Source organism: Pongo pygmaeus, chromosome 15 (assembly GCF_028885625.2).
Source record: "Pongo pygmaeus isolate AG05252 chromosome 15, NHGRI_mPonPyg2-v2.0_pri, whole genome shotgun sequence".
Lineage (NCBI taxonomy): Eukaryota > Metazoa > Chordata > Mammalia > Primates > Hominidae > Pongo > Pongo pygmaeus.
The window spans coordinates 51,598,176-51,622,535 of NC_072388.2; the positions used below are offsets into that span (position 1 = coordinate 51,598,176).

General features: G+C 39.9%; 1 protein-coding gene across 3 annotated transcripts in view; it reads right to left on the reverse strand.

Moving 5' to 3' along the window:
* The window catches only part of FERMT2 (FERM domain containing kindlin 2), a 93,708-nt gene extending 70,298 nt beyond the window's left edge, over positions 1 to 23,410 (reverse strand). For 2 of the 3 annotated variants that reach the window (XM_054447372.2, XM_063651600.1), the window contains exons 1-2: positions 23,225 to 23,356; positions 22,717 to 22,882 (exon numbers count right to left, since the gene is read on the reverse strand). In XM_054447372.2, coding sequence (XP_054303347.1) covers positions 22,717 to 22,873 — 157 coding nt within the window. In that variant the 5' untranslated portion in view covers positions 22,874 to 22,882; positions 23,225 to 23,356. Of the gene's footprint in view, positions 1 to 22,716; positions 22,883 to 23,224 lie in introns of all 3 variants that reach the window. The other variant, XM_054447373.2, reaches the window with a different exon arrangement.
* Positions 23,411 to 24,360: the final 950 nt, after the last annotated feature.

The following is a 24,360-nucleotide window of genomic DNA, read 5'->3' on the forward strand; positions in this document are numbered from 1 at the left end:
CAAACAAGGACCAGCCCAATACCTCTTGGACTTTATTTAATGCCATAATGTTGTCAGACTAAAGAGAAAAATGAAGTAATTCTTTTAAAAAAAAAGAAAGTTGATCAAATAACTTATTTTTTCTTACCTTAAGTAACCACATCTTAAAAGTAAGCAAGCAACTTAGAGTTTGGAATGAAGAGGAGGTTAAAATATTACTTTTAGGGAGGATAAATTTCTAGTTGCATATTTTTAAAGTACTAATTCAGGAAAGAAATGCAAAATTTGTTTAGTATTCTCACATGTCCATAAACTAGAAGAAAAGTTTACATTAGATAATCTTTGCTAAGGCAACATGTCATTGTGACTTATAAGTACAGATAACTTTTCTGGGCACGTGACTTATTTCTGATAAATATATATTTTTGTATTCTGCTAATACTGTAATTCTCTGTACTGTTTTCCTTTTGTTTTAGGACCCTCTTGAGCCCCAAATGAGATATAACTATCACCATAATCAAGAGTTGACTGGAGATAAAGAACACTACAATCCCAGTGTGCTAGCGACAAAGCCACTAAAGAAGCTGGTTCTGACCTACTATAAGCAAGCCATGCAGACTCAGCAGACCAGAAAACGTCCTTCTCCTGCTTTTCAGGCTACTTGCTCATACCATTTACCTATACCACTTAGTTGCTCATCTATTAAACTTAGAGGACTTTTCCCTCTTTCATTTCACAGCCAGGCAGACTGCCCAAGACACCCTTGGGGAATCCTACTATGTTTTTTTCTGTCTACCACTGTATTTTGAACTTCTCACACTTCTGAGAATCCTCCTCCTTCTCAGTAGACAACCATGGATTCTACTGCAGAAAACACAGAAGCCATCAGATTCAAACTCTTTCGCCTTCATGCCAACCCATCTATAAGCCTTCTTAAATTTGTACCCAGATGGGCCTCCTGTCTTTGTGTTAACGTGAAAAAGTGTCTCTTCCTGTCTATCTAAAGCTAATTCCACCTCCTACGCTCTGCTGCCCTTCCCATCTTCTAGGAACTGTGTGCTTCTTTCCTTACATTGGCTCTCCAGGTGTCTCATCCATTCTCATGGCTTTAAAAGACACTTATTTTCATCACTGGTGTCAGCAGCCCAACCTTCTACTCAGACCGCCAGCCTATACACCCTACTGCCTATCTCACATCTCTTCTTGACTCACATCTCTTTTTGATGTCCCACAGATAACTCAATTTATCTAAAACGTAACCCAATTTTTTTTCTTATCCCTACTCTTATTATACTAATTAGCACCAACCGTCAACCCAGTTGCTCAAGCTAGGAATCTGAAAGTCATTGATTTTCCCTTTCCCTCATTCCTTACGTTTATCAGCAAACTGTCAAATCCACTTCCAAAAATCTCCACTCCAGTCTCCACTGGCACCACCCTATTTCAGACTGCCATCATCTCTTGCACTGACTACTGCCACAGCCTCCTAACTGGTCTCCTTCATTCCATTCAGCACTTTGCATACAACAGCCAGAGTCATCTATTCAGCACTTTCATGCCATTCCCCTGCTGAAAAACCTTTGCAACTGCTTCTAACTGCACTTAAATAAAATCCAAATGCCTTATCAGGTCTACAAAGCCCCAAACAATACGGCCTATCTACTCCTCCAAATTTATCCTGTGCTGTTCTTCCTTTGCTCCAGCCACACTGGCCTTTTTTAGTTCTAAGAATCATATAACTAAGTTCTTTCCTGCCTCAGCGCCCTTGTACATGCTACTCCACTCCTGGAATGTCTAACTCTCTCTCATCTTCCAGATTTTAGCATTAATTCCATATTCTCAGAGAAGCCTTTTTTAGCTACCCTAGCCCTCCAATGTCCTATGTCCCTCCATACTGTTCTATTTCAGTATCCTTTGATATCACTGATCAAAATTTATATTCATTTTGTTTGTTGTTGGTGGGTGGGGGAGGAGGGTGCTATCTTTCTTTCCTAATAGATTATAAACTGTCTAAGAAGACAAAGGCAATGTCTATTTTGATCACCATTGTATTTTCAGCACCTAGCACTGTGCTGGGCAGGCAAGAAATATTTAACAAATGAATTAATTCTCATTTTGAAAATTTTAAAGATCTCTCATTACTCAAAACAATCTCAACAAGAAACTTATTTTTAAACCATCAATAAAAGTAAATACAAGTTTTACTAATTTATAATTAGTAAAATTATAATTTACTAATACAAGTTGTATGTCTGAAGAATCCATTTTATCTTCAACTTCACAGTTAAAATACACTTCAATACTAACTAGAAGAGTGGCAAAGATTCCCCTAGAAAACGGAAATAAAACTGAACAGACATCCTGTTCTCTCTCACATCTTCTAAAAAGAATGAATTTCTTTGCTCAAGACAATCTCTATTGTGCAAAGTGTTTATGTTCCAAAAGTCCACTTGTAAGTCTGAGAATTCAGATTCATCACAGAAAAACACTACATAAATAGATAGGTTCCAAATCATACAATAAGTTACCCAACTAAAAATAACCTGACCTATACGACTAGCAACACTCTACCTTACCATCTGTATCATAAAGCCTTTTGCAGAACGTTTCAACTTGAGAAGTAAGAAAAACTGCAAGCAATGGCACCTGCAGAGAGTGAGCTGGATGGGGTAAGAAAGGGAATGCTGCTGCCAAGTTGTGAGGGAGACAATGGCTTCCTGAGGAATATCAAATTGTAGGGCACCTGGCTAGTCCCTAGTCATCTTTCCCAGAATACCAAGAATTAACCTATTTCCAGTTTCCCAGATACAATTTGTTGTTGTCTTAGGCCTGGGTTTCTTTTCTCTACTAAACAATGACAATAGAAGAGTTTTTAACTTGCTTTCCTTTCCAATGCCTGAAACTCTTCTGATGTTTCTACTGAGACTCTATTGCCAATAATGTGTAAAGACAGGGCCTACAAGTAAAATTAATGCTTAAGTTTGTAAAAACGATGTTTATATTATCCCTAATATTGATTGAAATGTAAAGGACGCTAGACATTAATCTCAGTATTCAATCACACACTGTCCTTACTCTCGACTCCTTTAGGTCTTTCTCCTCCCAAACTTCTCTTTCAATTTTAAAGTTGGGGATCATGGGGCATCCTGCTTTTAGGATGTGCCCTCCTGTTCTGATCTCTTCAGTCACTCAGACCTTTAAAAAGGGAAAGAGGAGGCAAATGGATGAAGAGTGTGGCTCTTCAGGTGTATAATCAATGCACTAATTAATAAATATTTTCCAAGTAACTATCATATGCCAGGCACTAAGTTGGGCAATGGAATATAAAAATTAATAAGAATTACCATCCCAGTGGCACTTACAGTCCAAGTGAGAGACACAGACAAGTAAAATGAGCTAAAAAGATAAAAGAACGAAATGTCACAGAGGCAACCAACATTAAACATGAAAGATTAATTAGGTTAACATGGCATTTTTTACCTGGGTCTTAAAAGAGTGGGAGTTCAAATGTGCTAAGAGAAACCATCCTGTAGACAATGGAGGCTCTCAGATTGTTTTATTAACATAATTTTGATTTGATTATGAAGCACAAATTAGAGTCTGGCAGAAAATTTACCGCAATATTCTAGAGAGCAGGGCCTGACATAAGGCAGAAGGTGAAGAGAAGGAGGCAAATATGAGGGAGTTGTCTAAGCTAGAATCATGGGTCTCAAGGACACTGATTTCAGATGAGAGAGGACAGCTGGAAGGTGAAGAGGGGAAGCTAGAAAGTTCCTAGTTTGATAATTAAATGGATGACAATAATAGCACTAAGATTTGTTTACTGAACATTTAGTATGTATCAAGCACTTAATACATTCTCATTTAATTCCCACAAAAAATGTTAAAAGGGGCGGGCGCGGTGGCTCACGCCTGTAATCCCAGCAACTCTGGGAGGCTGAAACAGGCGGATCACGAGGTCAGGTGATAGAGACCATCCTGGCTAACATGGTGAAACCCTGTCTCTACTAAAAATACAAAAAATTAGCTGGGTGTGGTAGCACACGCCTGTAGTCCCAGCTACTCGAGAGGCTGAGGCAGGAGAATCACCTGAACCTGGGAGGCAGAGGTTGCAGTGAGCCCAGATTGTGCCACTGCACTCCAGCCTAGGCGACAGAGCAAGACTCCGTCTCAAAAAAAAAAAAAAAAAGAAAAAGAAAAAAATGTTAAAAGGTAAATACTATTATAATCTCTTTGTTTTATAGATGAGAAAATGGGGGGTGGAGCCAAAGGACAGAGAAGTTACATAACTTGGCCAAAGTTCATAAAGTTAGCATATGTAGGAATTAGGATTTGACTCTAGATGAGTGTGATTTCAGAGGTGGCACTCTTAAATAACATGCCATTAGCCAAGATAAAGTTACGCAGAAGAAAAGCAAGTCTGGGTATGTTGAATATGAGGACAAATGACTAATGTTAGAACTCATTTACATTTCACAGTAAAATCCTAATGATTATCCTGCACATCTCTTATAGGAAACAGGTATTTAGGAGAAAGAAGATAGACAGAACATCCACAAGGAGGCAAAGAGATTATTAAATAAAGGAATATTTTTATTATGCATGTCTTTCACTGATTTAATAATGGCAACCACAGACAAACTCAAAAAGGTTATGGTTAGCAGCCATATAACTACTTGAAGAATGCATATACTAATATGCAAAATTAAACAGATTTTGAAACAACCAAAGATCACAAACGGCTATGAATGCAAAGAAGCAATTAAGAAAAATAATAATGTACTCACTTTTGGTTTTATACTAGAAATTAAGACTTCTACTATCCAAAAATAATTGGAAAAACTTCTGAGTCATTCCTCTCTTCCTTAAGACTGTTCATTGGTAATTAGGTTATTCTAAAAGACCAGAAGTGAATTCCTAAATTACTCTTAATCTATTTCTAGAGGGACAACCCTCCCTTCTAGAACTACTCTGTATTCTAGAGGAAAAGAATTCTCAACAGTGCAATCTACAACACTATCATCCAGGACCTAACTGAAGTTTTTATAATATGAGTTTCCACAACCATGAAAAACAGGAAAAGAATACCCAACATATACTTTTGAACTCTGCTGAATCTTATTCTCTTATATGGAGTTGTTATTCATCAACAAAATGTAAAACAACAAATGAACAAAAAAAACACTGGCGATGAAGCATACAAATATTTCCTCCCTACACTTCTGCCCCACCCCATCTAGCAAAGTAAGGAAAGGCCTACACCAAGATCACAGAACAGTCATTATAGTAATCTAATCCTTACATCTTTGAAATTAGATAATATATATCTCTACAAGTTGTATTTTACTTTTTCCTCTCCCTCAGCTTTTCTTTCCATCCAAGTATTACAGAGTCTATCCCTTAAGCAGCTGTGAATTTGTTCCTTCCTTTCCTTTTACATTGCCTTAGTTCAGGTCCCCAACATCTCTACCCTGAACTACTATAACACCATTTTCTACAACACTATCCAGAGTTATCTCTTAAAATGCAAACTTGATCAGTTTATTTGTCCACTTAAAAACTTTCCAAGTCTGGGCCAGGCATGGTGGCTCACACTTCTAATCCCAGCACTTTGGGAGGCTGAGGTGGGGGGGAATCACCTGAGGTTGGGAGTTCAAGACCAGCCTGACCAACATGGAGAAACCCCGTCTCTACTAAAAATACAAAATTAGCCGCGCATGGTGGCACATGCCTGTAATCCCAGCTACTTGGGAGGCTGAAGCAGGAGAATTGATTGAACACGGGAGGTGGAGGTTGCGATGAGTTGAGATCGTGCCATTGCACTCCAGCCTGGGCAACAAGAGCAAAACTCCGTCTCAGAAAAAAAAAAAAGGAAAAGAAAAAAACCCCAAAACTTTCCAAGTCTGTTACTGAAGTATCTTATAACCCGTTAACAGGTTCCACAAATCTGTGCCCCACATTGCCTTTTTCTAGTAGGCTCTTACCACACCCAGATGCAGCTTTTGTTCTGGCCTAGTTTGTGGGACAAGCTGGTGTTTCAGATCTCCTTGATAGGCACCTTTTCCTTTCCCCCTTTATCAAACTGGCAAAATCATGTACCAGTACCAGCTCAAATATTACCACCTTTGAATCTTCACTGACCCACCTGTCAGAGCAGCAAAGTATACCTTAGCACTCTGAATGATATAATTCATTTATGTAACTAATTTCCCCACTAGATTAAGAGTCTTTGATTTTATTTATCCTGTGTCTCAAAAGCAGAGACCAGAACCAATAAATATTTATAAACTACTACTTGTAATATACAAATATTTGTAATATACAGGCAGCATGTAAAGCAATCTTAATAATCAATTGAAAAATTATAATTATTCCAAGACAAAAGTTCATGTTAAACATTAAAAACTCTTACTGTTGATTATAAATGTACATATGGAAATGGAAAAAATGGCAAAACTAGTATTTAGTGTACTGTAATTAAAACATTAAAAACATTGAGAAGTGTTACTTTTCTTTGTGAAAACTTAACAAGAATAGCTTAAATAGTGCTTGTCTTCTCCTCATATAACTTATGACGTGGAGCAAGTATCTTTTATGCCTTGGCAAGCTGTCACACTCCTTCCTAAGTCTGGATTAACTTAAAACATTTTGTCCTTTGCTCTTTCAGTATCATGAAATATCTCTGACAGCTCCTTCAGTATGCAAAGTTTTTGCTAGTGTCACTTCCTCTGGGACATCGTCATCCTTTTTATCATACCACTTGTATCATGTATGCAAGTTTACCTTCACTAAATTCCTTTGGCTGTGTATCTATAGTCTTTCAAATGGTGAAAGCATCCACATTTCCATGGTGAGTTATTTCTTCTTTAACTCCATTTATATTTGATTCAACTATCACTTCTAGTATTCCATGATCACTTTTTGTTAATTCATTGCAGTTTTATCTCTGTTGGTCAACTCTTTCAATTATCCATTTTTGTAAAACATCATGAGTTTCTCATGGGGGACAGAGAGGCAACACTAACACTTCTGTGTGTGAACTGTATGCACAGCGGCCAATCATAGATAGACTTTGAAATAAGTGACATGACTTGTCACTGATCGTGATGAGCTTCTGTTATTTACATAGTGCTTTGTGGACTGAAGAGTTAGCCAGCAAGTTTTGTACTTTATGCAGTTACATTTTAGTTAATGTATAAAGTTAAAAGATAAAGTATGGTGGCAACTAAAATGTGAGCCATGTTGTTAGATGATTAGTGTTATTTAATAAGTAAATGTGCAAATTGCAACTGTCCAAAGTGCTGTTTTCAAAAATGTCTGATATGTCATATTAAAAAAAAGTTTTTAATCTGCTAGCAGAAGCTGTAAACTTCAAAGTTTACATATTCAAACTGCAAACATATTTCAATTAAAGTACCCCATTCCACTTTAGGTTAAGGAAATTATTTTACATTAAGGCTCCAATGGCTAACTGAGGCTGTGTCAAATTATGGGAAACATTTAGAAACTGCTATGGACTAAATGTTTGTGTCCCCCCAAATTCATATGTTGAAATCCTAATCCCCAATATGATGGTATCTGAAGATGGGGCCTTGGGGAGGTAAATCAAGTCATGGAGGTGGAATGCTTCTGGTGGAACTGGTATCCTTAGAAGAAGAGACAGGGGACAGCTGGTTTCCTATCTCTCCTTCTTTCCCTCCCCCATGCGAGGAAACCAGGAATAGGGTCCTCACTAGAAACCAACCATGCTGACATCCTGATCTTAGATTTGGCAGCCTCCAGAACTGTGAGAAATAAGCGCTTACTGTTTAAGCCGCCCAGGATATGTTATTTGTTATGGCAGCCCAAGCAGACTAAGACAGAAACTAAACCTCTAACCAAAAGTGACAAATTGCAATTTCTTCTACATAGCTAGTTGAAAACTGGGGAATTCACTCTTCAAAATAAAGAGATCAACTAAGTTTACAAATAGCCTTTTGAAGTTATGAATCTGAAATAATGTCTATCAATTTCAATCTATTATCTGATACTATAAGACATACTAACTCAAAGCCGTTAAGAAGTTTTTTCAGATCACATAAGCCATGCAAGCAGTTACAGAATGCACAAACAGAAAGTATGCCGATTATTCATTTCCAGAGGGTGGGTAACTTTCTATCCAATCCTGAAGGCTGGCTTATTGCTAATTTGGTTCAACCTGGCTTCATTCCTAGAAGACAGGGCTCGGAGTCCATGCAATGAAAAGGTCTGACAAATTCTAAGAGAGTAACATCAGGGCAAAATTCACCAGCTAGTATTGGACTTAGAGAAGTATTAGTTGCATTTGTGTTTTAAATGCGATCAACGACACTAGCTATTCTAAAGTTCAAAAGAAAAGCAATTTAGTAAGAATATTTAATTGGCTTTCACATTGTAAGCTTATCTCAGAAAATACTAACAAATTCTAATATAAAACTTCAATGTATACTGGAAAAATTATTTCTTGAAATCCAAGAGGATTATCATTGCTTACACCTTATCTGCAAGTTATTTTATATGAAACTGATGAATTTCCAATTTGTAAAAATCTGATGTCTCCCCCTATTTAAAGTCTTTTATGGGCATCTCACAGCTCTGGGGATAATGCTAAATCTTTTACACCTGGTTCAGAAAGCACTTTAGCATTATTTCTTCTTGAGCCTCATGTCAAGCCACTGGTTCCCTAGGATTGCTCCCCCATCATCACCAGACTTCTTTCAGTTCTTCAACTGGCCACCCTCCCTTGCTCCACTTCCCATGCTGGGAATTCTCATCCTCTTCCCAGCCTGTTGTTCTGTCATCCTATCCCTTACCCACATCTCCTCCCATTTTTTGCCTGGCTAATTCCTACTCTCAGATCTCAGCTTAAAAGTCATTTCCCTCCACAAACCCTACCCTATATGCTAGGTTCCAGTTGCCCAGTACAGAATCCTATAACTATTTCAATTACCATAATACTCACTACATTATAGTAATAATAGTATTTACTATTTATAGTAGTAAATATATATAGTAAATATATATAGTATATATATAGTATATATAATATTTACTATATAAACATATATAGTAAATATAATAGTAATTACTATTTAAGGATTGTCTTTAGGTCGGGAGCAGTGGCTCATGCCTGTAATCCCAACACTTTGGGAGGCTGAGGAGGGCGGATCACCTGAGGTCAGGAGTTGGAGATCAGCCTGGCCAACATGGTGAAACCCCGTCTCTACTGAAAAAAAAAAAAATACAAAAAAATTAGCCAGGCATGGTGGTGCGTGCCTGTAATCCCAGCTACTCAGGAGGCTGAGGCACAAGAATTGCTTGAACCCTGGAGGTGGAGGCTGCAGTGAGCTTAGATCGTGCCACTGCACTCTAACCTGGGCAACAAAGCAAGACTCTGTCTTAAAAATTAATAATAATAATGATAATAATAATAAAGACTGTCTTTACCTTATGAGTGCAAATAGAGTGAGGGTAAGGAATGAGTTAATTTTGTTCACCCCAGTTTGTAGTATAGTCTCTGGCATTCAATAGGCTCTCATTTGTAAATATTAAGTGGATAAGTTAAGGAATAACAGAATATCATTTCACAGTTACCTATGTCCTTCTTCTCTATAAGCTTTCCTTCTATTTATCTAAGCTAGTCTATAATACACCATGAACAATGCAATCCCCAACCTGGAATGCCTTTCTTCCTAACTTTACACCCTGTCTCTCTTTAAATAAGGCCAGTTCTTACTCATGACTCTAAATCTCTGTCTTCCTTTATTCAAGGGCTACTTATTTGGCACTTCTCAATCAGATTACTGACTCAAGGTAATTTCCTTTTTTCACTTTGTTACTAGCAAGCTGCTCATATTGAGAGCCGGGACTATGCCTCACTATATAATAGTTGACTCTCCCTAAACGTTTGTTGCTGCTACTACAGTCCAGTTCATGTACCTTACATTCCCACACATGTCTCATGTTATATACCTCTGTAACCTACCAAAAATGGAGCATGAGTGTATAGAATTATCTCTATGCAGGAATGTTTACACATCAATGTCTCATCTCACTTAAGGGCTTTCTTTGCTATTTTAAGTTCTTTAAGGAATTTACTGCCCAAACTCATTGAGGATCCTCAATAAATTTACTGCCCAAACTCCAAAAGGATCCTCAATAAAACAATTATTAGTCTAACTACTACTTACTATGTGCCAAGAACTGCTCTAATTGCTTTACACATCTGTATGCATTTAATCCTTATGACAACCCTAAGTGGTAAGATTACTACCCTTATTTTGCTTATAAGGAAACTAAGTCACAAAGATGTCAAATAACGTGGCACAGGCTCACAAAGCTTATAAGTAGTGAAGCTGGTATTCAAACCCAGTCAGTGACTTCAAGGAATGTATTCAGACACTTCAAAACCATTAAACAGAATTTACAAAGGCAAGAAAATCTTTTAAAATGGTTTCAGCAAGAGATTAGATAAGAAGGGGTTTACGGTTAAACGCTACATAAATAAAATGAAAACAAAGCAATCAGAATACTGAAAACCACAGTTGAAATTTATATTTTAAGTTTACATGGTATTTGAAGGATAACTGTAGATTACATTTTATTGAGCTCTTAGTATAGTTATTCTACTAATTATCAGGAATTGTTAATCCTTTAAATACCATATTTAGTCAATACATTAGCCTTCCAAAACAAGTAAACTAAAGCTAAGCGAGATTAAATAATCAGAAGTTAAAATAACTTGCTCAAGGTCATATGTAACCAATTAGTTGGCCACATCTTAGAGTAAGTTCTTAGTCACTAACAAAGTTTACTTATTTATTTATTTATTTTTTTGACAGAGTCTCACTCTGTCGCCCAGGCTGGAGTACAGTGGTGCGATCTCGGCTCACTGCAACCTCCACCTCCCAGGTTCAAGTAATTCTCCTGCTTCAGCCTCCCGAGTAACTGAGACTATAGGCATGAACCACCACACCCAGCTAATTTTTGTATTTTCAGTAGAGTCAGGGTTTCACCATGTTGGCTGGGCTGGTCTCGAACTCTGGCCTCAAGTGATCTGCCCACCTTGGCCTCCCTAAGTGCTGTAAAATTCACCTTTTAAAGAAGGTATTTGTCTAACCAGAATATTAAATTTATGGACACACTCCCTATCTTAGCATAGTGAGTCTATAATTTTGTATATGTGGAAGCATAAAATCTGCTTCTAGATGATCTTCATACTTTAATTCTTTATAGTACTACTAATAATGATGCAAAGTAGCACAATAAACTTAAAATCAATTCCTAATATGGTAGAGAGTAAGTCAGACCTATTTGGCTTCTGGCTGGGTGTGGTGGCTCACACCTGTAATACCAGCATTTTGGGAGGCAGAGGTGGGTGGATCACTTGAGGTTAGGATCACCAGCCTGGCCAACATGGTGAAAACCCTTCTCTACTTAAAAAAAAAAATAAAAAAAAAAAATAACAACAATTAGCAGGGCATGGTGGTAGGTGCCTGTAATCCCAGCTACTCAGGAGGCTGAGGCACTAGAATTGCTTGAACCTCGGAGGTGAAGGTTGCAGTGAGCTGAGAGTGCATCACTGCACTCCAGCCTGGGCGACAGAGTGAGACTATGGTCTCCAAAAAAAAAAAAAAAAAAAAAAAAAAGAACCATTTGGCTTCCTTTTAAAAGGCACATTCTCAATCTTTTATAAAATGCTGTTATTTATCTGGCTCAGCATAAGGAGAAAATCTACAAACACTAAATAGCTGGGACTGTAATTGTCATCATCATAGCTACATTTCCAAAAGCTATTCTAAACACTTCATGTGTATTAACTAACATAATCCTTATAATAATCCAAAGATACTGTTATTATCCCCATTTTCCAGATAAGGAACCAGAGGCACAGACAGGTCACACAGCCCAAGGTCATACAGCTAGTATATGGTCAAGTCAGGATTCTGACATGGGTGGGCTGCCTTTCAGTCTATGCTCCATAACAAGGACATTCCATCTGGCAACAGAAGTCATTGCCACCTTGCATAAGACTTTTAACATTGATACAGGAATCATTTGCTTTTTTCAAGTTATTTTTTATTTCAAAGGTTATAAAATTCTTAGATCTGAACCCAGGAACTACATTAAGGAACATTAAGCTGGGAAGCACTTACCCAGTAGACAACTTCATCTACAATCAATAATGCTAGCACTTTATTGGTGTTTTATTCATAACCCTGAGTGTTCCATTAAGAAAAAGATATCAAAAACATCATTACACTGATGCTTTGAAATTACAATTGATTTTTTAAATACCTAATGTATTTTTTAGTTACAACATGATGTAAAAATAAGACAGTTAAATATCTGAAAAAAGACTCCCTTCTGATTCTAAAGTAGACGTCACCTTCTCTGGGCTGGAGGTTATCAGCCCAATAACCTCGATATGTGTAGAAAGGTCACCCAAGGATGCACTGACACTGGCTGGTCCTTATGTATCTAAACGTCAGATAATTGAGTCTGAAACCTGAATCATGGAAGGAAATCAAAACGTAAACCTCAAATTTTAATCATTTACTGTTTTATCTCTTTTTCTCATATACACGAATTCACTTCCAAGCAGCATTAATGAAGTTGAGAGAAAATACCACAAGACATCATTTTCAATTAACTTTCAAAATGTTTTACTATGTAACTCTAGGTGAGTTACTATGAACAATTATTCATAATATTCTCAAAGAAGGGAAATAGACCAGGATTTGTATACTGACCCTTTAAACCATGAGAGTATGGCTGTAGATATCTTATATTTAAAGACATTTAGATACCTTTAGATACCGTTTATGTATCTTCTAGTTTAGTTACCACATTTGAAGAACTATTTTCAAAGAATCCTAATACATTACACATTCCAAAGAGACAGGAACAAACTTAAATGATAGTTTATTCTGTGTTATCTATACTGAGATTCTAGAAATTGAAAAACCGACTTAGCTAGTAGGTTAGTTATTATGAAAATGCAAATTAAAATCACAATGAGATAGCATTACTTATTAGAATGGCTAAAATTAAAACAAATGACACTAAATTCTGACAGTAACAAGGGCAGGGGAGACCTGAGAGCAACTGTAACTCTCATACAAATTGACAGGAAGGTAAAGTGACGTGGCCACTATGGAAAAGTTTGGCAGTTTCTTCTAACTTCAAGCGTATACTCACTATACTACCCAGCAATCCCACGCCTAGGTAGTTACCCCATAAAAATGAACATATGCACTCATACAGATGTTTACAGCAGCCTTATTCATAATCTCCCAAAACTGGGAGTAACTCAAATGCCCTTCAATTGCTAAACGGACAAACTGTGAAATAATCCATTCAATGGACTACTACTCAGCAATAAAAAACTATTGATACAAACACATGAACAAAGCTAACATGTATTATGCTAAGTGAAAGAAACCAGATTCAAAGAGCTAGAACTGAATGGTTCCATTTGCAGGCCATTCTAGAAAAGGCAAATTATCAGTGGTTTTTAGGATCTGGGTTTGAGGAGATGAGATGGTTACAAAGGAAACTTTTGGGAGTACTGTAAAAGTTTTCTATCTTGACTGTGGTAGTTTTACATGTCAAAACTCAGAATATTATACTAAGAAGGATAAATTTTACTATATGTCAATCAGACCTCAATAAGCCTGACACTAAGAAAAAAAAAAATTAACAGGAAAAACTATTATATAATAATCATGCAACTAATTTGTTAAAGAATGAATTATAACGAATATGAATTTGTAACCACAAACCCAAATGCAGAAGTCACACTTCTTAATTACAAAATAAAAGAATTATTTAAAAATACACTTTCAGATGTATTTGTTTACTTCTCGTTGGGCATATATACCATTTTTAAATGTTCCGTGGCATAAGCATTAATTTGTCAGTAAAATAATTATTTAAATAGGAATACTGCATACATTAGCTTTTTTCTGAAACTACTTTCATTAGTTTCTAAATAGGCCCAATGTTTTCATGTGCCTTTGCTATAAATGAACTAAAAACACTGCTCTTATAGAATATATTAAGTAGAGAATTAATTTACCACTGATGCTTTCATGGTTTTAAATTTTTCAAATCCCTGGACTACCATCATCCACTTATTGGTCCCCTGCATTTCAGAAATCTTATTAAAATGGTACTTAAATAGCTCTCTGTTACACTGCAGAGGCAGGTGTGTGTTTGGAAGTTTGCGGGAAAGTAAAATGACAGCTATTTTTTCTTGTTGTTTAGAGGGTGGGAACAGAAAGCAATCCTAAATTAGGCTTTTTTTGAGGAGTGCAATTCCCCACTAGTAAAGCTGGAACTTATTAAATATACTAGATTATATTTTAACCTACTTTTCCTTTTTTTCCTTCCTACTTTCACATACTCAGAGACTCAATGCCACAGAGAAGTAGCCACTGTCGTTTGTACAACACAAATAGTTTATACAAAGTATATATATAAATATATATGTAGTATCACTATATATGTATTATCTCATTTAATTCTCACCAAAACCTATGAGAAATTTTTTTTATTTTTTTTGAGACAGAGTCTCGCTCTGTCGCCCAGGCTGGAGTGCAGTGGCGCAATCCCGGCTCACTGCAAGCTCCACCTTCCAGGTTCACGCCATTCTCCAGCCTCAGCCTCCCAAGTAGCTGCAACTACAGGCACCCGTCACCACGCCCAGCTAATTTTTTGTATTTTCAGTAGAGACGGGGTTTCATCGTGTTAGCCAGGATGGTCTTGATCTCCTGACCTCATGATCCACCTGCCTCGGCCTCCCAAAGTGCTGGGATTAAGGCGTGAGCCACCCCGCCTGCCCCGAGAAAACTTTTTTCAAATTCTATTTTACAGAAGTCAAAACCCACTCAGGTTGGATTCATTGTCCAAAGGTCATACAAACCAGTGAAGCAGCAGACAGAGCCAGAAGTTGAATCCAGATCTTCCAACACACTAGGCAACCTGTTATTTCTTAATAATCTGTGCCTCCATCAGCACCTACTACAGTCTGAGAACAGCTGACATTATGGGAAATCTACATCCAATGATGTCTAAAACTATTATTAACAGCTTATTTAATAGTAAGCTAAGAAGTAAACTACATTTTAAAAATAAAGTATGTGAAAAAGAACCTATAAAAATATCACTCTTGGCCAGGCGTGGTGGCTCACGCCTGTAATCCCAGCACTTTGGGAGGCCGAGGTGGGCGGATCGCCTGAGGTCAGGAGTTCAAGACCAGCCTCGCCAACATAGTGAAATCCCATCTCTACTAAAAATACAAAAATTAGCGCCTGAGGTCAGGAGTTCAAGACCAGCCTCGCCAACATGGTGAAATCCCACTTCTACTAAAAATACAAAAATTAACGTGGCGGCAGGTGCCTGCAATCCCAGCTACTTGGGAGGCTGAGGTAGGAGAATCACTTGAACTTCGGAGGCGGAGGTTGCAGTGGGCTGAAATCGTGCCACTGCACTCCAGCCTGGGTGACAAGAGCAAAACTCTGTCTCAAAAGAAAAAAAAAATCTCTGAAGTAAAATTTGCACTGATACTAAGAACCTTATTTTAAAAAGGTTAAACAATGTCTTGAAAGACCAAGGCTGAGGAACTGTTCTACAGGGTGGCCATAAAGTTTACAAACAGATACTATCATTTTACATGTATCTTAATGTAGTATCAATAAGCCATTTATTATATACTCTCCTATAGCTCCACACTTGGTGGCTGTTCTGCATATCAAAGGAGATTAAGAGGCCCTTTCAACTAAATGTTAAATGAGATTCTGGATGGGAAAAAAAACAAAGGCCATTATTGGGACAACTGGCAAAATTTGAAAATGGATGCATATTAGATGACAGAAATGAATCAATGTTGAATTTCCTAAATGTGATCACTATACTGTAATTATGCGAGAGAAGTTTCTTGTTCTTAGGTGATACATATTTAAATATTTAGGAATCAAAGGTTATGAGTAAGTCTGAAACTTCGTCCAACTGCTCCCCAACATGTGTATGTTTGTGTGTACAGAGAATTCAAATGGCAAAATACTAACTGGTATCTAGATGAAGATTACACAGTGTTCACTCAATTACTCTTGAACTTAGATGTTTGAAATTTTAAAAAATTAAGAGCCAAAGATAACAGGTAAAATTTTAAATATTTTCTTTCCATTCTCTTCAATAGCGATCAGACACTTCCAACAAGGCCTTTTATAAGTAATTGAATAAACATATTTTTAGCATCTCTATAAATAAGTTAACTCTAGTTGGAAACAAACAGTTTTTTACTTTAAAAAACTGGGTGAAAAACATAGCAGCAAAACAAAAACAAAAGGCAGCAAATAGCACATACTCTAAGAATAGCTCATACTTTATTAGCTGCCAACGGGATTATAGTAAAACTTGAGTACTGTCCTCCACTTTTAAAGAGCTTAAAATTTGCTAAGAAACAGATACAATTTAATTCACTTCCTATGGATCATGAACAGTGTTTTAAACACTGAGTAAACTTACTATCAGATTTAACCAAAACTGAATTCACTTTAATAAGTTTTTAACATTGTTTCCTACTCCACCCCCAAGATTTAAAAAAATTTCTTATAATGTTAATATATTTCACTATGAATGCAATGAGGCTGCATCATGTAGGCATTAATTTCCATGAATTCAATTGTGAGCCCTCAAGGGGAAAAACTAGGATTTCAACTGCATAGGCACCATTCCACCAAATAAGCACACATCTTCTCCAGGGAGCACTAAGCCAGGGTATAAGGGAGCTGTCCAGTTACGTATGCCTCTTTCCCAGTGTGCATCTTGCCAAGCTCTAATCCTAGTGTTTAAAGTATTTTTTTTGTGTAACGAAGCCCCTAATGTAAGCTAGCTTCTTCATCTGGTGCTCAACTAATGAAACTTATTTTTGGAGTTCCTAGAGGAAAAACTAGCTATTTTCCACTTCTGTGAGATGCAATGAATGTATACCATACTTAATGATCACGTTAAGAGATTTTTAGTGGCAACTTTATTAAAATCTATTTCTTTTTTTGGTCACACGTGCTAACTTCACAATCTAACTTGATCCTAACAGGCAACTCCAACAGAAATGAACTTTTTTCATTATTATATGGCAAGAACATGACACACTTTTAAAGCAAGGACTTCTTTCTAAAGGTCACATTCAGAAATATAATCCTAATTTTCTTTTTCTTTTTTTTGGAGACAGAGTCTTGCTCTGTTGCCCAGGCATGGAGTGCCGGGGTGCAATCACGGCTCACTGCAGCCACAAACTCCCAGATTCAGGCAATCCTCCTGTCTCAGCCTCCCGAGTAGCTGGGACTACAGGTGCATGCCATCACACCTGGCTAATTTTTGTATTTTCTGTAGAAATGGGATTTCACCATGTTGCCCGGCTGGTCTCGAACTACTAGCTCAAGCAAACAACTCCTGAGCCTCGGCCTCCCAAAGTGCTAAGATTACAGGCGTAAGTTACTGCGCCCAGCCAATCCTCAATTTTTCTTTTTTTTTTTTTTTTTTTTTTTTTGCGGGTTGGGGGCAGGGGGACGGAGTCTCGCTCTTGTCACCCAGGCTGGAGTGCAGTGGGGTGATCTCAGCTCATTGCAACCTCCGCCTCCCAGGTTCAAGCGATTCTCCTGGCTCAGCCTGAGTAGCTGGGATTACAGGCACCCGCTACCATGCCTGGCTAATTTTTTTGTAATTTTGGTAGAGACGGGGTTTCACCATGTTGGCCAGGCTGGTCTTGAACTCCTGACCTCAGGTGATCCACCTGCTTCAGCCTCCCAAAGTGCTAGTATTACAGGCATGAGCCACCACTCCCAGCCTAATCCTCAATTTTTCTAAAGCAACTTCATATGTTTCTTTTTAGTTACTTCTGAGTCCTCCAATTTGCATTTTTTTTCCTTGTAGATTGTGTGACTTGATCTAATCCAACTTCTACATTCTCTCTACTCATAGAATCAGAGCTAGAGGAAACTTAGAGATCACCTATTTTTTCCTCTCTGCTCACAGAGCTGGCTGGAGATTTCCATTCAGTGAGCTCCAAATTATAATAAATTCCTTATTCTCCGTTTAAGATGAATTTTTATAGAAAGGTGGAAATTTAATTGTACACAGAAGTTTTAAAAAGACATTTTAAAAAGTGATACTAAAGCTCAGTGAACAGATCCACTTGGTATTTAGAGTCTGCCAGGCTGGAGTGCAGTGGCACTATCTCGGCTCATTGCAACCTCTGCCTCCCAGGTCCGAGCGATTCTCCTGTCTCAGCCTCCCGAGTAGCTGGGACTACAGGTGCCCATCACCACGCCCAGCTAATTTTTGCATTTTTAGTAGAGATGGGGTTTCACAATATTGGCCAGGCTGGTCTCCAGCTCCTAACCTTCTGATCCGCCCGCCTCGGCCTCCCGAAGTGCTGGGATTAGAGGCGTGAGCCACCGTGCCCAGCCAAGGATTTAATACTTCTCAATAACCTCCAGAGGAATCCCACAAAATTGGGCCTCTTCTTTACAAAATTTATTTTTGAAGACAATTTTATTTTGATGTCTTGTTTTTATAATCCTTATCCCTGATGTTTCATATTTAAAATTTTTCTTTTAAAGAACACTATACCCGTTTGAAATTTGTCTTTGATAAAAAAAAAAAAAAAAACAGGCATGGCAGCTCACATCTGTAATCCCAACACTTTGGGAGGCCAAGGTGGAAGGACTGCTTGAGGCCAGGAGTTCGAGACCAGCCTGGGCAACAAAGCAAGACCCATCTCTACAAAAAAATTTTAAAAGTCAGCAAGATGTGGTGGTGCGTGCCTGTAGTTCCAGCTACTCAGGAAGCTAAGGCAAGAGGATTACTTGAGCCCAAAAGTTTGAGGATGCAACAAGCCATGATCACACACTCACTCCAGCCTGGGTGACAGTGCGAGACCTTGCCTCAAACCAAACCAAACAGTACTAAATTTTCACAATTCTTTTTTTTTTTTTTTTGAGGCGGAGTCTTGCTCTGTCGCTTAGGCTGGGTGGTATGATTTTGGCTCACTGCAACCTCCGCCTCCCAGGTTCAAGTGATTCTCCTGCCTCAGCCTCCCAAGCAGCTGAGATTCCAGGCACATGCCACCACATCCAGCTAATTTTTGTATTTTTAGTAAAGATGGGGTTTCTCCATGTTGGTCAGGCTGGTCTCAAAGTCCTGACCTCAGGTGATCCACCTGCCTCAGCCTCCCTACCTGCTGGGAGTATAGATGTGAGCCACCGTACCCGGCCTAAACTGGATTTTTAAAAAATAAAAGGGTGTTTTTCACTTTCTGGATGAAGTATAAACACTGAGGGGATCAATTATTTATGAAGTATGAGCCTAGACTAAGTCACAAATGCAAAAACTTTGTCACATTAGGATATAATTCCCTAAAGCCCACTTCATGACATATGCTTTTGCTTTCTTTTAAAAGATTAATAGCGAATGACAAATGTGTTTTATACTGAGATTTAAGAGAGACCTAGGACGGGCGTGGTGGCTCATGTCTGTAATCTCAACACTTTGGGAGGCCAAGGCAGGCGGATCACGAGGTTAGGAGATCAAGACCATCCTGGCTAACACGGTGAAACCCCATCTCTACTGAAAATACAAAAAATTAGCCAGGCATGGTGGCGGGTGCCTGTAGTCCCAGCTACTCGGGAGGCTGAAGCAGAATGGCGTGAACCCAGGAGGCGGAGCTTGCAGTGAGCCAGGATTGCACTACTGCACTCCAGTCTGGGCGACAGAGCGAGACTCCCGTCTCAAAAAGTAAAAAATAAATAAATAAATAATGAGACTTTTCAGATCTTTGAATTAAAGTCAAAATTCTAAAAATTGTGTTTTAGTGGCCTTAAGCGAAGTGTACACGTTATTTATAATAAAAGTCTAACTAAATACAAAGATATTACTGACACATACTAAGGAAGCATTATTTACATTTATGTCGTGCTTAATTAAAATGCCTCACTCTGGGATGAACACTAGCTTCAAGATGAACCTGACACACAAGGGCCAAACCATAAAATTGTGTCATGACTTTTTTTGTTACAGACCTCTTTGAGAAATTAAAGTGAAGAAGCCTCTTCCTAGAAACTTCATGTGCACACACACAATTTTAATACAATGTTGAGGGAATAGGTCATCCTGAGATCTACTGACTTCAGGGAAATAATTGCTGCTACTGAACGTTATCTGGGAAAATCACCTTAAAATATAATGCTTTCAGTATTCATACACCGTCCAAGAGATTAAGAAGGATATTGGACAGTCTGGAGTTTGAAAATGTAAGTGAATGCTCTGGTGTCTTCTGTTCATAACTGCTTCAAGGCCACAGTAGCCTGAGTCTGCTAATTTTCCATCACTGCTCTGCAAACCTGAGACAACAGACTCTGTACCATCTCATCCCTACCACCATCTCCACCTTTTATCTAGACTCTACAAGCTGCTTTGATCCTCTCTAGCCACTGTTGGCAAGTAGTCATCCAGTCTGCCCTTTAATACCTTCAGTGACATAAGTCAGGGCTTCAGAAGGCAGGTCATTCCAGTTTTACGCAACTCTGAAAAATTACAAAGTTCTTTTCTAATTTGACTAGCCTGATTTGTGGATGTTTTAAATGCTGCCCTACCGGATCTCTCCTCTATTTACCTGCCGACAGGCAACAAAATAGCTTACCATTCAAAGCATCTAATCCTAAAAACCAAAAGCATCACTTAGCTCTACTCTTACCAAACAGGAAAGTCAGAGGCACTTTCTATTTGGAATTCAAAATATAAGAGGAATCAGTATGAGTTCAGTTCAAAAAAGATGTAAAGTTTCCATATGCGCAGCATTTCCTACGTTGTTGGGGTTCTTTTCTCTGCATAAAAAATTAAAAATGTATCAGCATTGAAAGATTAAGATTGCAGTCACTTAAATTAACATCATTTCTGTCTGCAGTTTATTCTCTATATTTCTATTTATTACTGTGACTCTATAATAAACAGTCCTAAGCAATGCAAAATAAATATAGAAACCATTATTTATTCATCAGCTACAGCCTGGCTTTCGAGAACTACAAGTTGTCTCAGTCACCTTCAACAGCTCCTTTTTTTGCAATATAAAAAATATCTCCTATTGAGACCAATGTATTAATATGGTCCATTTACCATAAATTAGAAAAGCTCTAACAAAAATGCTTGTTTTCCTTGAAAACAAAATATCCAAATATTTGCTATTTTCCTTCTTAAATAATCTCATACCAGAGCTGGACAAAAAAGGTTCATAAATATTTTGCAAACAGTGACTGATTTATTCAAATCAGATAAAAATACTGTTAACTGCCAGTTAAATGGTTAATCAATACAGCAAAATCTAATTTTCACTGGGCTACCTAGGAGGATTTTCTTTCCTGAGCTGTGTCTCAGGGAGCCAAACAATGCAGTCTTAAGGAAGAGGCTACCTTGTAAGGAGCTTCTCTTTGGTCCTTCAATAATAAAACTTCCTGCAGGGGTACAAAGCAGGTCCACCCAAATGAATCCTGCCTTATTTTGCAAAATGCATCAGAGTGCTATTTCAGTACCTTTACATACAATAACCCTTTGGTAAGAAATAGAGTTCCTGACAAATAAGCACGTCTCTACTTTCCCAGTGTAGCTTGAAAACGAATGCTGTGTTTAAAAAAAAAAAAAAAAAGCGAAAAAAAACCCCAGAAAGTCCCCAACCCCCCTTCACCAAAGAAAAAAAACAACAACAACTCCAGCCTAAAAAGACAATGCCACACAGATAATCATCTTATCACAACTGCATTATGTACAAAAGGCACTTTAAAGCTCAGGAAGATAGTTCTCTGAGCATTTCTCTTATGATCAAATCACCCATTTAGCTGATTCTTCCAGATGAAAATGGTTTCATTCATCACAAAAATGTGTACTGCACACTCTTCACACACTTCATACTGTAAGATACCTTATTATTTTAAATCGGGTATCAATCCAATATATATTTGTACTCAAGCAAATACCGTCAACCTCAAATTAGCTTAACAAAGTCTGCTTTTTAACACAAAGTTCTTTCATTGGCTTGTTATTAATATAAAACTGAACGCTCGAAACGGCTTACATCGAGCATGGACTATGGATACCAAGTTTGTCAAGCACTGCCCCACCCCTTGTAAGAGTGGATGACTGGAACATTTTAATGCACTCCACCACGTAGAACAGCCACAGAAACTTCACACTGGCGCCAGTAGTTGCACATTTTCCAGCACAGATTTTTCTTAAATGGATTTTGCATCATTCTCTATACCAAACGTCACTAACATTCAGGTATGCTGAAGACATCGATAACCACGGACACTGTAATATCACCCTCCCAACACACTTTCCTCATTCTTTTATCGTTCTGTCAGTAAATGTTAAGAATTAACGAGTTCCCCGGCACACATCCCGCGTCCCCCGTAACTACGCAATTAAGGTTATAATTGGGAGGCTCGAATCATTACATATGAAAATTCAGAGAGTAACAAAACAAAATAAGACGCAAAGGGGAACAGTTCTATCTGCTTAAATACTGAAAGATTTTACATTTCTAAAAAGCATTTGCGAGATGCCAAGATTTCTCAAATGGGCCCCTCCCCCGTCGTGAGCCTCTTTCCTCCCCCCACCAATTCTGGGAAGTCATTAGTTGGACGCGGCTGGGATGCTACTCACCGAGTTTCTCCACCAGCTTAAGCATCACCCCTCCAATGTGCACCTCGCCGGTCACTCTCAGGGTGACATCGCGGTTCAGGTCCGTCACATGGACACTCAGTTCCCACGTCCCGTCCGCGTAGCAGCCATCTGGCATCCTTATCCCGTCCAGAGCCATGGCTCCTTCCTGCGAGCGCGGAGGAAATGGCTCTCGTAAGCGTCACTCCCCCAAAGAAAGGCGAATCCCACCGAATTCGCAGCGCCGGCCACGGGCTGGGAGGTGGTGGAGGACCCGAGGCTTTCGGCAGAAACTCGGGAGGGCGGCGGCGGCCGGGGCTGCGGGAGGACCCTGCGCCCCGCTCTCCCCGCAGCGCTCCTCGGCTCCGGCGCCGCCCGCCCCACACCGTCCCCGCCTAGCGGACCGCGGCGGGCTTCACCTGCCGGCCGGCCCCGAGACACGGCGCGGGCTGACTCCCCGTTCCCCTCCCCGCCGCGCCCCCTCGGGTCCCGGCGGGGTCCCGCTCCTCACCGCGCGCTCCTCGCGCTCCGGACCCGGGGCTCGCGCGGCAACAGGCGAGGAGCTGGAGGCTCGCGGGGCGGCGGTGTCCGCGTCCGGCTCCTCGGCAGGCGGAGCGCTGCTGTGGCCGGAGCCGCTAATGGAGTCCCGTTGTCGCGGCCCCTCGCCTGGCTCCCCACGCTCCACCCTCTCCCCGCCCCCTCTGTCCGAGCCCGGCTGGGCTGGGCGCGCTGGCTCCCTCCTTCGCCGCCCGCAGAGCCGCCCTGAGCGGGTCCGGCCGGCCTCGCCCCTGCCCCCGCCCTCTTGGCGCCGCGCTCGGGGGAGGGGGCTGCGGGTCTCGGGCGGGGCGGGGCGGCGCGGGGGTGGCGGGGGGCGCGGCGGGGCGGCAATCGCGGTCCCGCAGAGCGCTGCCCTTTTATGGAAATGAAGGACCCGGCTCAGGGATTGAATCCAACATCCGGGCTCTAGGCGGCGGGCCCTGAGGAGGGGGAGCGGGGGAGCGCGGGCGGCCTTTCCCGGGGCGCTGGGGGCCGGCGGAGCGTCCAGAGCTCAGGCTGGACTGGGGCCCCAGCGGCGTGTGTCCGCGCGGGCAGCAGGGAGAGGGGGCTTGTCCGTGAGAAACGGCCCCAGGAAATTCCCAGGGCAAGGTCGTTTTCGGAGAACAAAGTCCTCCCGCCCCCTCCCCACGCCTGGAGCGAGACAAAAAGCCTCAGGGAGGTGAGAGGTGCCGCACCCCAGGAACTGGAGAGAGGAATCTGGGATGGAGAAACTTTAAAAAGTAAATGCGCAAACCAACTCCTTGAATGTCCCACAAAAGAATGAGAAAACCCAGAGGGAGGTGAACCACAAAAATTGCTTTGCAAGCAATGTCCGGCACCATCAGCAACTCCTACTGGACTCCCAGGAGTTTGCAAGCGGTCTTAACCCTTTCGGACGCTCCAGCCAGATGCGAGTCAAACAGATGATGCTCTTGCTTGAGGGGAAAGGAAAGACACAACTTAGTGCCACAAGTTTTACTCAGAAACTGTTTCCCCAGCTTCTCCAGCTATTTGTACTTATTTGTGTGTTTTGTACGCAATTTAGAACTAACAGTCTATTAAAGCTGTTAGATGGAGATACCTGCTCCACCCCACCCTCAGCCACACCTT